The following is a 16,533-nucleotide window of genomic DNA, read 5'->3' as shown; positions in this document are numbered from 1 at the left end:
GTAATTCACCTGTAGTTTCAGTGAGCATCTGAAATACATCCAAAATCTCTACCTTCCTAGTATTTATTTATATTGCAGTAGTGCTCAAAATAAGTTAGGTGCTCTCCAAACACAGAGGAAAATGGACCCTGACCCAAAGAGCATACCTGCAATTAACTAACTTCTGCTTATTTTTAAACCAGACATAATGGCACTAAAACACCTCGTTGTTCAGGTTTCTGCTGTAATAATTTGCACTGTGGGTGATCCAGGGAAGCTGCATCAGTTTTGGGAATTTTTATGGTCCCTCAGACAGGCCCCAAAAGGAGGGCCAGAGCACTGGCTATGTAGCTGGGATTATTTAACCAATCTATCTGTCAAGGCTGTTAATTTGAGCATATGTTTACTTTATTCTCTTTAAAACACAGTGCTTTGTACTACACTATATTGCCTTAGAAAATCCTAAAAGAGAGCTTTCAACATGTTTTTAATTTGGTTCTGAACACTAGAGGGCAGCATTTTATGAAGTTTATCATAAGTGGGTTTTATCCCACAAAAGTTTATGCCCAAATAAATTGGTTAGTCTCTAAGGTGCCACAAGGACTCCTCCTTGCTTTTCCTGATATAGACTAACATGGCTACCACTCTGAAACAAGTTAAATATGTATTACAAAGCCCAAGTTATAGGTGTGTGAAGTACGGTATATATTTTTAATCATAAAAATAATGTCAATGGCAGGCTAGTTTATTTTGCATTTCTTTGCTGCATGGTTTAATTAATGCATCATCACAGCATGTTTTTAAGTTATAACAAAATCAAGCGAGACCAAGTATTATGGGGCTCCATGACAACCCCAGCTGGCACTGCTTGCCTCAGTTTCCTCCCCTGTGCTGCAGATGTGGCTTAGCCCTCTGGCCAAGGGATAAACTTCCAGGGAAGCAAAAGTCCATCTAAAGAGTCCCAGGCAAACAAAAAAGGTTCCTCTGCCCTTCAGATCTTTTCTTCAGCCTGCCTTCTGTGCCCTGTTCCCAGCCCCTGTTGGGCTACCTTGAAAGTCTTTTTCCCTGTTCTGGTATAGAGCCCTGGATCCCCAGGCATAACTGATCTCCTGTAGACCCTGCCATGGAGCCTTCCATAGGAGGCTACCTACTCCCTGTAGTTCCACACCCAGACTGATCTCTCTCAGTTCTTTTATAAGGCCCAAATAAGAACATAAGAATGGCCATATTGGGTCAGACCAGTGGTCCGTCCCACTTAGCATCCTGTCTTCCAACAGTGGCCAATGCCAGATGCTTCAGATGGAGTGAACAGAACAGGGCAATTTATCAAGTGATCCACCCCTTTCTCATCTAGTCCCAGCTTCTACCAGACAGAAGTTTAGGGACCGCTAGAGCATGGGGTTTGTGCCTGACCATTTTGGCTAATAGCCATTGATGGACCTACCCTCCATGAACTTCTCGTTCTTTTTTTAACCTAAAAAAGAAAAGGAGTACTTGTGGCACCTTAGAGACTAACAAATTTATTTGAGCATAAGCTTTCATGAGCTACAGCGAAAGCTTATGCTCAAATAAATTTGTTAGTCTCTAAGGTGCCACAAGTACTCCTTTTCTTTTTGCGAATACAGACTAACATGGCTGCTACTCTGAAACCTTTTTTTAACCTAGTTATACTTTTGGCCTTCACAACATCCCCTGGCAATGAGTTCCACAGGTTGGCTGTGCATTGGGTGAAGAGGTACTTCCGTATGTTTGTTTTAAATGTGCTGCCTATTCATTTCACTGAGTGATCCCTGCTTCTTGTGTTATGTGAAGGGGTAAACACTTTTTCCACTCTATTCAAAATTTTATAGGACTCTATCATATCTCCCCTCAGTCATCTCTTTCCCAAGTGAACAGTCCCAGTCTTTTTAATTTCTCCTCATATGGGAGTTGTTTCATACCCCTAATCATTTTTGTTGCCCTTCTCCGTACTTATTTCTGTTTCTAATATAATCTTTTTGAGATGGGGTGACCAGAATTGCATGCAGTATTCAAGGTATAAGCACAGTGTGGATTTATAAGTGCAGTGGTTCCCAAACTTGGTTCGCGGCTGGTTCAGGGTAAGCCCCTGGTGGGCCACGAGACACTTTGTTTACCTTGAGCATCTGCAGTTACAGCCACTCACAGCTCCCAGTGGCTGCGGTTCGCCATTCCCGGCCAATGGGAGCTGCAGGAAGCAGCGCGGACCAGGCCACCGCTTCCCGCAGTCCCCATTGGCCAGGAACGGCGAACCACAGCCGCTGCGAGCAGCTGTACCTGTGGATGCTCCAGGTAAACAAAATGTCTTGCGGCCTGCCAGAGGCTTACCCTGAACAAGCCATGAACCAAGTTTGGGAACCACTGATACAGTGGATATTTTCTCTCTTATTATCTATCTCTTTCCTTATGATTTCTAACATTCTGTAAGCTTTTTTGACTGCCACTGCACATTGAGCAGATGTTTTCACAGAACTATCCATGATGATTCCAAGATCTCTTTCTGGAGTGGTAACAGCTAATTTAGACCCCCTCATTTTTTATGTATAGCTGGGATTATGTTTTCCTCTGTGCATTACTTTGCATTTATCAACATTCAGTTTCATCTGCCATTTTGTTGCCCAGTCAACCAGTTTTGTGAGATTCCTTTGTTACTCTTCACAGTCAACTTAACTCTGTTGAATAGTTTTGTATGATCCTCAAACTTTGCCACCCTTCTTTTCCCCCCCTTTTCAAGTTCATTTATGAATATGTTGAACAGAACTGGTCCCAATACAGATCTCTGGGGGAACCCTGCTATTTTCTTCTCTCCATTGTGAAAACAGACCGTTTATTCCCATCCTTTGTTTCCTATATTTTAACCAGTAATTGAGCCATGAAAGAACCTTCCCTCTTATCCCATGACTTCTTCCTTCCTTAAGAGCATCTGGTGTGGGACCTTGTCAAAGACTTTCTGAAAGTCCAGGTACACTATATCCACTGGATCACCTTTGTTCTCGTGTTTGTTGGTAACCTCAATTTTAATAGAATTCTAATAGAGTGGTGAGGCATGATTTCCCTTTACAAAAGCCATGTGAACTCTTTCCCAACATATTGTGTACATCTATATGTCTGATAATTCTGTTCTTTAATATAGTTTCAACCAATTTGCCTGGTATTGAAGTTGGGCTTACCGGCCTGTAATTGAGACGATTGCTTCTGGAGCCGTTTAAAAAAAAATCAGTTTACAATTGACACATCAATTCGGGACAATTCCTCAGATTTATCATCTACAAAGAATGCCTCAAGTGTGGCAATCTCCCTCACAGCCTCTGTAGTGAAGACCAATGAAAAGCATTCATTTAGCTTCTCTGCAACAGTCCTAAGTGCTCCTTAAGCAACTTGATCATCCAATGGCCACAGTCATTGTTTGACAGGCTTCCTGCATCTGATGTACTTTAAAAAAAATTGCTATTAGTTAGCGTGTCTTTTGCTAGTTGCTCTTCAAATTCATTTTTGGCCTGCTTAATTATACTTTTACACCTGACTTGCCAGAGTTATGTTCCTTTCGCTTTTCCTCAGTAGGATTGGCCTTCCAATTTTTAAAGGATGGCTTTTTGTCTCTGTTTCTTTTACACTGTTGTTTAGCCATGGTGCTGGTTTTTTTGGACCTCTTCCTGTTTTTTTTTTTATTTTCAGTATACATATGAGTTTGAGCCTTTGTTATGGTGTTTTTAAAAAGTTTCCATACAGCTGGCAAGAAATTGGCTCTTGTGACTGTTCTTTTAATTTCCGTTTAAAAGCATCCCCATTTTTGTGTTGTTCCCCTTTTAAAAGTTAAATGCTACTGTGGTCGGTCTCTTTGGTATTTCCCCCCCTACAAGGATGTTAAATGTAATTACATTATGGTCACTATTACTGAGCGGTTTCAGAGGAGCAGCCGTGTTAGTCTGTATTCGCAAAAAGAAGAGGAGTACTTGTGGCACCTTAGAGACTAACAAATTTAAAATTTTAAAATTAAAATTGTTAGTCTCTAAGGTGCCACAAGTACTCCTCTTCTTATTACTGAGCGGTTCAGCTATATTCACCTCTTGGACCAGCTCCTTTGTGTCACTTAGGACTAAATCAAGAATTGTCTCTCCCTTGGTGGGTTCCAGGACTAGCACCTGGCACTGGCTACTGTCAGAAGACAGGTTACTGGGCTAGATGGACCTTTGGTCTGACCCAGTATGGCTGTTCTTATGCTCCAAGCAGAAGTTATTAATAGCTTAAAGTCTCAGTTAAGCTGTCACCTGACCCTCCTTAGTCTGCCCCATGAGGCTGGAAGCAGCTAATTAATTATGGCACAGGTGTGGCTGGCCCCAGCTCTCCTTAAAGGAGGCAATCTCCCTGAGACCCCAAGAAATTGTGTATGTACTGAAGTTGAAAGTGGAAAATAGTAAAATTACAGTACATTGTAAATAATTTTTAAACACCCACAGTGTGCTTACCACTGTATATGACAAAGATAAGGACATTGTTGCAGAACCAAGGGCTTTATAATCTAGATAGATAGGGAAAATTAAGAGGGGAAAAAAAAGTTTGGCATGTTTAGAGAGTTGGATAAGATTAAAAATAAGGAAAGTCCAAATACTAGTCCCCTCTTTCCTCACACACATTAATATGTGATCAGCATAGTCCATCTGAACTTTGAATACATTTTCCTTAAGAAGAGGAGAGATACTAAAACTTGTCATGTCATGACAGAGTGGACAGCATTAGAACTAATAAAATATTGGTCAGCCCCATATGCATTGTAAGTTAGAAATTAAAGGGAAATAGGAAAGTCCCTGCAAAGATACGTGTCAAAACCACATTTCTGTGTCCCTGATCTGTATGGACTGTGATTTTCATGTTAAAAGCTTCCTGTTTCTCCACAACCTTATAGTGTTCTTTGTGAAAGTCAGAAGAGTAAAATGCAACCTATTCATTTTTATTTTTATTTCTTAAATAAACAGTGAAGTTAGCATCTGAACAGATGAGACAACAACATGTTTTAGGATGCTCAGGTGTGAGGATCAGGAAGTTACATGGGGTATGGTGAAGGAAGGGGCCAGTAGAGAAAGGGAAGTGTGGGCTCTTGTGTGTTTTGTGGCTGGCTGGGAAAGCACTGCTACCAACAGAGTTGTTCCTGTGGCCCAACATGCCTGCAGCAAAAGTACATCGCTGCATCATTGACAATGATCTGCAGAGACTGCTGACTTGAAGAAGGCTGAGAGTAAGAAAGTAAGAAATCCTTTATGTAATCTCTTTTGGTGTAGACCATATTTCTTGTACATTAGCATAATGATTTTTTGTTATATGATTAAATACAAATCCATTCTTCAAGTATTCATCTGTGTGGATCCCACTGTATATATGCATGCATGCCATGTGCATGAGATTGAAATCTTTGCATAGCTGTGTCCATTGGACCTGTGTTCTATATGTCTCCCCTCCCCAGCCCTGGGCTTAAACCATGCATCAGTACCCTGTCCCTGCCCATGGCTGCAAGAAAGAACCTGGCTGTGTCTGCTTGCTACCCTTCACTCATTCACCAAACCTAGTTTTATCTAGCTAGGTAAAACACTAGATTTCCCCCCCCCCCCGCCCACCACCTCTTTAACAAAAAAACCCCAAACCCTTATTTTTCTCTCAGTACTCTGCACCTAAACCACTTACCTGACAGATTTGAAGCATTTGGGTTTCAATTCTGTCTGCTTTTTGACAGCCTCATTCTTCTTACAGGTGATCATAGCCCTTGTTTAGTTGCCTCAGCGAGAGCCATGTACCTGACTGTTGCTCCATCTGCCATTTGTTCTCCTTAAAATAAGGAAAATCTAGAGACATCTGGCTAACATATCATTTTGGAGCAATCTAAAAGGACTACTTCAGACTCAGAAGAACAGGCAGCAGACTTCCAGATGGGAGCTTCTACCTCTGAATCCCAGTTTGTCAGCATTCTCAGCTGCTGAGAAGTGACTCCAAAGACCAGGAGTAGTAAGAAGTTTGATCTGGCACCTACAGGCCATGAAGCAGCCACCAAGGACAGCTTAGCACTGTTAGTTGCCCAAAGACAAGGTAGATCAGAGCACAGATCATATATGGTTACTGGCACCAATCTTCCTTTCCTAAAAATGAGAAATTCGAGAGGCTTAAGAAGAGCTATTCACCTTCACTTTCCTTCAGAGAACTGAGGACAAAGCCCTCTCTTACTACAGGGATAAGTGCTACTGGTCCAACTTCTGGCTCAGCACTGAAGGGCCCTAAGAATATCCCGGGCCCTGTGTCCAGAACAGATCTGTCAACCCTGAAAATGGCAGTTTGGACACTAGGGCTGGCACCAACAATCAAGCACTAATGGTTCTGGCTGACTTATTGCTGTTGGAAGTTACCTCCCCTAGTACCTTCATCCAGCACTGACTCCAACATTTAAGTTTATAGTACTCACATTACCTCATAGATTGGCACTGCCATTAGAGGAGATCTATTTCTCCTCCCACCAAATCATCTCCCCTTATGGCCATGGCTCAGCAGTCTTCTTGGGATGGCCTTGCCAGGCAATCTGAAGGCCTAGTGGTCAAATTACAATCTACTATCCCATAAAGATCCCAGGTTCCCCTGGTCAGGCAGAGCCACAGAGGAAAAGGGGTAGGGGCATCCCAGCCCAGGACCCTAGGGGGAAGGGGGAAAGGGAATCGCTAGCTGGTACAACTGCCCAGCTTCCCCTGGGTCACTTCATCCCCAGCCCATTCTCCCCTGAGTTTGGGGCATAGTCATGGCACTCAGATTCCCTCTCAGCAGAGGATCGCGCCCTCAGCCTCAATATTTAAAACAGTCAGTTGGGTCTTCCCAGCTCACTTTCCATGTCCGCTTTCTCCCCCTTAGAAGGGATGAAGAAAAAGGGGGTCAGGCCCTTAGCCTCCCAGTTGGGACTTACCCAATCCAGGCTCTTCCCCTGTAGATTCCTCTGTCCTAGAGGCTTCAACTAGCCTATCCTTCCCACTCCTCCTGCTTGCCTCTCAGACTCTCCTTTTAAGCAGGCCCACCATTTGGAGCATGTTTTTCAGCTGCTGAGGGGCAGGGCCTTCTTCGCCCAGTACTGCCCCATTACTCCTTGACTCTTAGTGAGGGGTATGTAAACCCCATCAAATGTAACACAGCACTCAACAGATACAACGAATTCACAAAACACACATATCTAAAATGACTGAAAACAATATTTATTACAGAAACTCCAACAGTAGAAAAGTACAGCACATACATGATTTTCATAACTAAGTAATTATGTTGGGACCCATTGATAATGGCAGGATAACAGTTAAGGAGATAAGTCAATAAGCTAATGGTGTCTGTATTTTCAAGAAGTGCATTTAAATCTCTCACCCCCCTCCTTGCAGAACTTTGCAGCCAATTTTTAGATTGGGCTTTATTTGCCCTTTATGAAGGAAATAAAGCTTTGCATTATAATCTTATTGGCTTTTTGGCTAAGAACAAGTATGAGATTGGTATAATATGTGATATGCCCTTTCTTGATAGGTTGTATCTTGCATTTGCAGAAGGATGTAGTACATGATCTAGACTGTGATTTTTAATTGGAGCCTAAGGGAGTTGGGGATTTTAGCAGGTGTTTTAGTATCTAGTTTCTATGATCCAACACTGTGTGCGAGATGTTGGAGAAGAGGCGGACTTTGGCAAGGAACAACTATGGCAAGGAGGAGCAGGGCCACTAGGTTAGGTAGCATTGTCAGCACTGATGATCCGTTCAGATGAGCAAAAGCAAATAGTAGAAGAAATGGATGGTGTTAATAGTGGTATTAGTGTGATAGCATGTTCAATATATAGAATATTATATGGTAAGTTCTTAAAAATCTCACTGCATGTTACTCCTTTGCAACCCGTACTTTGTATGGAATGTTTCCTCAAACAGAACATTTAGCAACAAAACCCTTCAACCAAGAGCCACTAAATCTATAGATTTCCCCCCACTGAAGCTGGAAGCTCCTAAGAACAACATATGAACAATTTCTCAGAAGATAAACCACCCACCAAATATTAAGCTAAATTCTGGCAGGAAATGAGCATGAGTGCCTGCCAAAAAATTGCATGCAGCAACTCAAGCAGTAAGTTTGCTGCCTACTCTTACTCCCTATAACACTCAAGGCAACACTTCCTGACCCTCTACTGCCATTTGTTCATGCTTCTTGAAAACATCTATTCCTCAGATGGGGTAGATAGGGTGTTACTGTTTGTCAGAGAATGGGTTCACATGAGGGCCAGATCCTCAGCAACTGTAAAGGAGTGAAGGTCCATCGACTCCTCAGCTGGTGTAAAAATCACTGTATCTGCACTGGCTTTTTAGTTTGTATAAATGGCCATAGCTCCAATGGCTTCAATGATGCTTTGCTGATTTACACCAGCTATGGATCTGGCCCTATGGCTGCATTTGCATTGTACACTGCATCAGTGCCAGTTGGTACAAATCTATCATTTTACTCATTGCACAGAAAAGGATTGCATTTAACTTTTTTTTTTAATAAAAAAGACCCTTTCCCCCCCACAACACAGAAAAAAAACAAGATAAACATAAACTCAAACATTATTCACCACTAACAGTTTGATTTTAACTCTAGTCCAAAGCATGCAATAGAATGTATTTATTTTGCATCATCCATAAAAATTGCACAGGGCACTGCACAATGAAACACAGTTAAATTATCAATAATTAAGACTAGTTAAAGCAAGAGTAATTAGGTCTCTCTTCAACAGGGTATCCAATGTTAAAAGATTGAATACTAACAGAGTTTTCCAGGCAAGGAGCATAACAAGAAAATGCTCTGGTTCCCATTGATACAAGATTAAAAACGGGACCGACGAGGAAACCCAACATTTGAGATTCTAACAAATGGCTAGGAACATACAAGAAAGGAGATCAGTTAAGTATACAGGGCTGCAGCTATTCATGGCCTTAATTGTGAATAAAACAAACACATTTTATACGTGCATAACTTACAAGGACCCAGTCAGAAAGGTTTACAGCGTGATCCTGTGAGCTGCTGTGCTCCTTCAGCAGCCCTCAGGATTATGTCCTTAAAATGCCAGTAACATGCTGAGAGAGTAATAGTTACATTGCATGTTCTTTGTAAATTCAGTTTTCAAATTTATGCTCTTCCTTATAGTAACCCATTTCCTACGTATGATCCATAAACTGTGTTGTAAAAACAACAGTTCAATTTAAATAGGCCACTAAAAATCCTCTTTCTGAACACAAGTGAACTGTATTAAACCTTGCAGAATGACGGGTTTCAGAGTAGCAGCCGTGTTAGTCTGTATTCGCAAAAAGAAAAGAAGTACTTGTGGCACCTTAGAGACTAACAAATTTATTAGAGCATAAGCTTTCGTGAGCTACAGCTCACTTCATCGGGATCTGATGAAGTGAGCTGTAGCTCACGAAAGCTTATGCTCTAATAAATTTGTTAGTCTCTAAGGTGCCACAAGTACTGCTTTTGTATTAAACTTGTTCCCCTTTTTCTCAGTCGCAGGTAGCTCAATAAAATGACCAGGTACTTGAGTTCATAACTAAATACACATACTCTGGCGTTTTACATTGTTTTAACAGTGTTATTAAAAGGAAAATTATGGCAGACTTGAAATTCTAAAATCTTTTCATGAAATGCTTCTCATTATTTGTATGAAATTATTTTGATCCACTAGATTCTCTGGTACGCAGACGATTTACGCTTAAGGCAGACCACGTAGAGGATGAGTGCCAGGATGCCGGTGATGAAGATCACGAAGAAGCCAATCGCAGGAAAAATGATGTTGAAGTCAGCTGCACACTCGTTCACTAGAAGGGGAAAAAATATGTTAGGTAAAATTTAGTGATGCCGACACTAACTGAATCTGTCAGCCCTTCATGAAGTGATCTTTGAATACTGGAACATTAGAATCATTTGATCAGTTGCAGTCGTTTGAAAGGACCATATCTCTTCCACTTATTACGCTACTGTACAATGATATCCAAGTTTCAGGGTAGCAGCCGTGTTAGTTTGTATTCGCAAAAAAGAAAAGGAGTACTTGTGGCACCTTAGAGACTAACAAATTTATTTGAGCATAAGCTTTCGTGAACTGCTCTTTTCTTTTTTGTGAATGATATCCAAGTACCTCTCCTTTTGCTGACTGGTTTTAAATTTAGTTTGATGCTTTTGTGGACTTAAGGGTGCTGTGAAATGGTCTTTCATTTTTACAGGCAAACCGAGAGAACATTTCTGGTAATGAACAGTTACTTTCATAGACAGATTTTAAGGTCAGAATGAATCATGATGATCATCTAGTCTGACCTCCTGCATAACACAGGCCAGCCCCACATCACAGCATCCATGTGGAGGGAATTTTTCTCCCTTACTGTGTAAGTGAGTAAGCAATTAATGGTTTAACTAAGCAGTAGTAAAATATCAAAACAACTTTTAAACTTTAAACAAAATGGGCCAGATAGTGATTTGAGTTACCCTGGTGCAAATCCAGAGTGAGTTCACTGCAGTAAATGAAGTTACTCCAGATTTATGCTATTACTTAACTGATATAAAATTTTGGCCCAATGTTATCTATTTATTATTGCATTTTTTTCATATTAAACTAAGTGATGAGGAATTCCTTGTACAGCACATTTTTCTAAGCTCCCATCCTGCAGTCCTTATCCAGGCAAAACTCCCACTCAGAGCAGAACGTAGCTCATTACCGTTTTTAGTAGGGAGAGTTTTCACTGTTCTCTTATTTTATACTGCTTTCTCATTTTAAAATATTTTCATATTTAATTTCTCCTCACTTTGATGTATTTTGTCACACGGCTGCTACTCTGAAACTTGGTTTTTGTATGTTTGTCTTTTTAACTTTGTAAATCTTTTGTAAGATGAAGATTTAAATCAACCAAAAACCCCTCACTTTAAAATCATCTCAAAATCAATTACTGTATATATCTCTCAATCACACGATTAGTAGGAAACAGAGACCAAAGCATTCCATACAGCGTGCTTTAAAATTAAGACAAATTATTTCCATGTGCAGATCCAGCACCTCAGTTTACAAGCATGAGATTCATCCTTGTGCAGAGGGCCTACACACTATTTAAGTCCCACAAGAACCTTCAAAATGTAGCTTAAGTGGGTCTTCATTTGTTCATAGATCTTTGTGGGCCTTCTGCAGTCGACACCATTTAATATTAAATATTCACCAATGTTTTTAATAACCCTAGTGTCTTCCTATACTTAGAATAGGAGAAAGCACAGTATCATCATTACCTCAGCATGGCAATTGTTGAGTTTTGTGGCAATCACTGTAACTATTCTGAATAGGAAGTGATTTTATTCAGGAGCTCTCAAGAGAAAACGTCTTAAATATTGCTCTCATTGGATCCCCGAGCCCACCTGAACTCACCGCTGCCTTAACCTACACATACACAGTAGAGTCTCATGACACTAGCCCATGTTTTCTGCCCTTCTGTATTAGATCTCTCTATGCTGTATTGTGACATAGGGTTAATACTGACATGCTTTTTATAGCCACAGATGGCTCATTCTATCCCCCTGGAGCTGACATTTGAAAAGAAATCCACTGTCTTAGACATATTTCTTTTTCCTTATTATGTTTTTTTAAAAATGGAAATAAAGCTCCCGAGAAAATAGAAAATTATCCAGCATTTAAAATCTGCCTCTGGAGTGGGCATCAAAGCAGCCCGATCTGTCTGTGAAAGTGCTACAGCACTAATATGTATATCACATTGCCACAGCAGGACCTGTCACTCTGTTTTGCCAATGGAATTAGTAGGAAAGAGCAGAGACTAATATAATACTAGCCCCAATGCTCATAGGGTGAGTGTGCACATTTTTTGTGGAGGGGAGCAGAGGCAACGTGTCCAACCATGATGATTCTTGTCATAGAATCATTGAATATTAGGATTGGAAGGGACCTCAGGAGTGCATCTAGTCCAAGCCCCTGCTCAAAGCAGGACCAATCCCCCTTCTGCACACATGGCTTCCCATAAGAGCATCACTGAGCACTGGTTCTACAGAATCGCCTGTGAATACAGACTTAGTCCTGTGAGAGAGTGTCTTGCATGCCTAATAGTTGACCATCTCCTTAGACCTTAACAGCATATCCCTAGACTCATCCATTTATCATTTGTTCTGTCTTCTAAGCACCCATAATTTTGTTGGCTCTTTTTCAGGAACACAATAGATCTTAAGTGTTACCTCTTGAACATATTGCATGCTAGCTTTAAAACATGGCCTCATCCCATTTAAAAATATAAGCTCTTTGACTATAGGTTTGACAACTGGAAGCCAAGATTCCCAAGGCCTCTATACTTGCTACGCACATTTTGAAGTGTGTGGGCAATTCAGATGCGTTCATATCCTCTATTTGGCTTTCTTCTGGAAATTAGTCCCAAGGCAAGTACAATGACAAACAATCCCAGGATGCTCAGGCCCAATGCAATAGGGATTGTTCTCCTGTTTTTGTCAAGAAAGCATTCTTCCTCTGCAATTAAAGTTAGAATATAGAGTATGCATTAGATGAAAACAACTCCCCCCCTCCCCCATAATATATGCCGACATAGATACTTTCAAGAACATAGCTACTGGGGACAACCCAGAACTCTATGTCATTGCTTAACTCAGTATGTTTTTCTTTATGGAGGGATCACATCTCACAAAAACATACTTGCCTACATGGAAATAGCTATATTCTTTGTGGAGAATCTATTCTGCTTTATCACATACACACACGCAAAAAAAATCTGTTGATACACATTTAGGGCTTGAACCTGTGGAGTACTCCATGCATACAGTGCCAGGTTAAAAATAATGAGCATGACTGGGATCTGACATGAAGGAGAACCTCTGCTGTGCAGCTTTCAGTTACTCCCGCCTAATAGTCTGCCTGGTGCAAAGGTTGCAGATCTCTCGAGACATCTAGATAGACTTATGAAGTGCTAGAAAGGAGCTGGTGGTCATGGTACATGTAGGTATCAATGACATAGGGAGGGATAGGAGAGAGGTCCTGGAGACCTAATTTAGGCTGCTAGGTAAGAGATTGAAGTCCAGGACCTCCATGGTAGTAAGCTCTGAAATGCTTCCAGTTCCACGTGCATGGCCAGTGAGACAGGCAGAACTGCAGGGTCTCGATGCGTGGACGAGATGATGGTGTATGGAGGAGGGGTTTAGATTTATTAGGAACTGAGGAAACTTTGGGGAAAGAGGGAGCCTATACAGGAAGGATGGGCTCCACCTAAAGCAAAATGGAACCAGATTGCTGGCGCTTAACATTAAAAAGGTCCTAGAGCAGTTTTTAAACTAAGGGCTGGGGGAAAGCCGACAAGTGTGGAGGAGCACATGGTTTGGACAGAGAAATCCCTTAGGGAGGATCTATTAATGGAGATTCTCTATGTCCTAGAACGAGGAGAGGATGGAATATGATAAAATACAGGTAGGATCTGATGAGAAACAGTCAAATGAAAAAAAGTCCCATTCAATTACATCATGTAATGGCAGACAGCTAAAAAGTAGCAAGTTTTAAAAGTGCTTATATAGCCATGCTAGAAGTCTAAATAATAAGATGGGTGAATTAGAGTGCCTCATATTAAATTGGGATATTGATATAATAGGTATCACAGAAACTTCGTAGAATGAGGATAATCAATGGGACACAGTAATACCAGGGTACAGAATATATTGGAAGGACAGAACAGGTCGTGCTGGTGGGGGAGTGGTATTATATGTGAAAGAAAGCGAAGAATCAAATGAAGTAAAAATCTTAAATGAACCAAACTGTACCACAGAATCTCTATGGATAGTAATTCCATGGTCTACTCATAAGAATATAGCAGTAGGGATATATACAGACCACCTGACCAGGATAGTGATAGTGAATGAAGTGCTCTGGGAGATTAGAGAGGCTATTAAAGTAAAAAACTCAGTAATAATGGGGGGATCTCAACTATCCCCATATTGACTGGGTACATGTCACCTCAGGACGGGATGCAGAGATACAGTTTCTCGATACCTTAAATGACTGCTTATTGGAACAGCTAGTCCTAGAACCCACAAGAGGAGAGGCAATTCTTGATTTAGTCCTAAGTGGAGCACAGGATCTGGTCCAAGAGGTGAATATAGCTGGACCACTTGGTAATAGTGACCATAATAAAATTAACTTTAACATCCCTGTGGCAGGGAAAACACCACAGCAGTCCAACACTGTAACATTTAATTTCAGAAAGGGGAATTACACAAAGATGAGGAGGTTAGTTAAACAGAAATTAAAAGGTACAGCGCCAAAAGTGAAATCCCTGCAAGCTGCATGGAAACTTTTTAAAGACTCCATAATAGAGGGTCAACTTAAATGTATACCCCAAATTAAAAAACATAGTAAGAGAACCAAAAAAAGTGCCTCCATGGCTAAACAACAAATTAAAAGAAGCAGTGAGTGGCAAAAAGGCATCCTTTAAAAAGTAGAAGTTAAATCCTAGTGAGGAAAATAGAAAGGAGCATGAACTCTGGCAAATGAAGTTTAAAAATATAATTAGGAAGACCAAAAAAGAATTTGAAGAACAACTAGCCAAAGACTCAAAATATAATAGCAAAATTTTTTTTAGTACATCAGACGTAGGAAGCCTGCTAAACAATTAGTGGGGCCACTGGACGATCGAGATGCTAAAGGAGCACTCAAGGACGATAAGGCCATTGCAGAGAAACTCAATAAATTCTTTACATCGGTCTTCATGGCTGAGTATATGAGGGAGATTCCCAAACCTGAGCCATTCTTTTTAGGTGACAGATCTGAGGAATTGTCCCAGATTGAGGTGTCATTAGAGGAGGTTTTGGAACAAATTGATAAACTAAACAGTAATAAGTCACCAGGACCAGATGGTATTCACCCATGAGTTCTGAAGGAACTGAAAAGTGAAACTGCAGAACTACTAACTGTACTCTGTAAGCTATCATTTAAATCAGCTTCTGTACGAAAATGACTGGAAGATAGCTAATGTGACGCCAATTTTTAAAATGGGCCCCAGAGGTGATCCCGGCAATTACAGGGTGGTAAACTTGACTTCAGTACCATGCAAACTGGTTGAAACTATAGTAAAGAACAAAATTGTCTGACACATGGATATACATAATTTGTTGGGGAAGAGTCAACATATTTTTTGTAAAGGGAAAGCATACTTCAGCAATCTACTAGAATTCTTTGAGCAGGTCAACAAGCATGTGGACAAGGGGGATCCAGTGGATATAACGTATTTAAATTTTCAGAAAGCCTTTGAGAAGGTCCCTCACCAAAGGCTCTTAAGCGAAGTAAGCAGTCATGGATAAGAGGGAAGGTCCTGTCATGGATTGGTAACTGGTTAAAAGATAGGAAACAAAGGGTAGGAATAAATGGTCAGTTTTCAGAATGGAGAGAGGTAAATAGTGGTGTCCCCCAGGGTTCTGTACTGGGACCAGTCCTATTCAACATATTCCTAAATGATCTGGGAAAAGGGATAAACAGTGAGGTGTCAAAATGTGCAAATGATACAAAACTACTCAATATAATTTAGTCCCAGGCAGACTGCGAAGAGCTACAAAAGGATCTCTCAAAACTGGATGACTGGGCAACAAAATGGCAGATGAAATTCAATGTTGATAATGCAAAGTAATGTACATTGGAAAACATAATCCCAACTATATCTATAAAATAATGGGGTCTAAATTAGCTGTTACCACTCAAGAAAGAGATCTTGGATTCAGCAACGAACAGCAGAGAGGCTAACAGAGGGAGTTTGCCTGGGATCTGCCTGAGAGGAGGTACGCTAAGGGCTGCATTAAGGACGCTCTGTTGTGTGAATTGGGAGTGCTTTGTTCCAGGTGAGCCTTGAGTGGGCCTGACTATTATAAAAAGCCAGTCAGCTGCGAGCCAGCTGAGCAGTGAACAGCAGAGAGGCTAACAGAGGGAGTTTGCCTGGGATCTGCCTGAGAGGAGGTATGCTAAGGGCTGCATTAAGGAGGCTGTGTTGGTGAGTATCTGAGTGTCTGTTGTGGGGACAGTTTGACCATGCGCTTGATTGGTTGTTTGAAAAGTGTGAATTGGGAGTGCTTTGTTCCAAGTGAGCCTTGAGTGGGCCTGACTGTTATAAAAAGCCAGTCATCTGCGAGCCAGCTGAGCAGCAAACAGCAGAGAGGCTAACAGAGGGAGTTTGCCTGGGAGTTCACCGGGGAGAGCCCACTGAGGCTTACAACTTGCCGGCTTCTCTGAGTAGTTACTACAACTCCTAAGGAATCTCGTAGAAGGAAGGTAATATGGATGGGGAACTTCAGCTGTTGTGACCTGCACTGGATGTGCCATGTTTGTCTTTCTTCCACAGGACAGAAGCAACTTTGTCTGTACCAAGTGCAAGCTGGTCTCCATATTGGAAGAGAAGGTTCAAGGTCTGGAGCAACAGGTATCGACCCTACGTTGCATAAGAGAAACTGAAGATTTCCTGGACAGACATCAGGATATGCTTCTACAGAC

General features: G+C 41.2%; 1 protein-coding gene and 1 long non-coding RNA gene across 3 annotated transcripts in view; both read right to left on the bottom strand.

Moving 5' to 3' along the window:
• Positions 1 to 4,852: 4,852 nt before the first annotated feature.
• Positions 4,853 to 6,989, bottom strand: LOC119860979. The gene is made up of 3 exons (XR_005294715.2): positions 6,932 to 6,989; positions 5,674 to 5,814; positions 4,853 to 5,224 (listed from the first exon to the last, which is right to left on the bottom strand). It is a non-coding gene; the product is annotated as an uncharacterized LOC119860979 (long non-coding RNA).
• A 2,510-nt stretch (positions 6,990 to 9,499) lies between these two features.
• LAMP3 (lysosomal associated membrane protein 3) overlaps positions 9,500 to 16,533 on the bottom strand; it is a 43,100-nt gene continuing 36,066 nt past the window's right edge. The window contains exons 6-7 of one of the 2 annotated variants that reach the window (XM_038417585.2): positions 12,365 to 12,525; positions 9,696 to 9,838 (exon numbers count right to left, since the gene is read on the bottom strand). In XM_038417585.2, the coding sequence (XP_038273513.1) occupies positions 12,386 to 12,525 (140 nt within the window). In that variant the 3' untranslated portion in view covers positions 9,696 to 9,838; positions 12,365 to 12,385. Of the gene's footprint in view, positions 9,839 to 12,364; positions 12,526 to 16,533 lie in introns of both variants that reach the window. The other variant, XM_038417586.2, reaches the window with a different exon arrangement.

Source organism: Dermochelys coriacea, chromosome 9, assembly GCF_009764565.3.
Source record: "Dermochelys coriacea isolate rDerCor1 chromosome 9, rDerCor1.pri.v4, whole genome shotgun sequence".
Lineage (NCBI taxonomy): Eukaryota > Metazoa > Chordata > Testudines > Dermochelyidae > Dermochelys > Dermochelys coriacea.
This window is presented reverse-complemented; position numbering and strand designations above follow the sequence as displayed.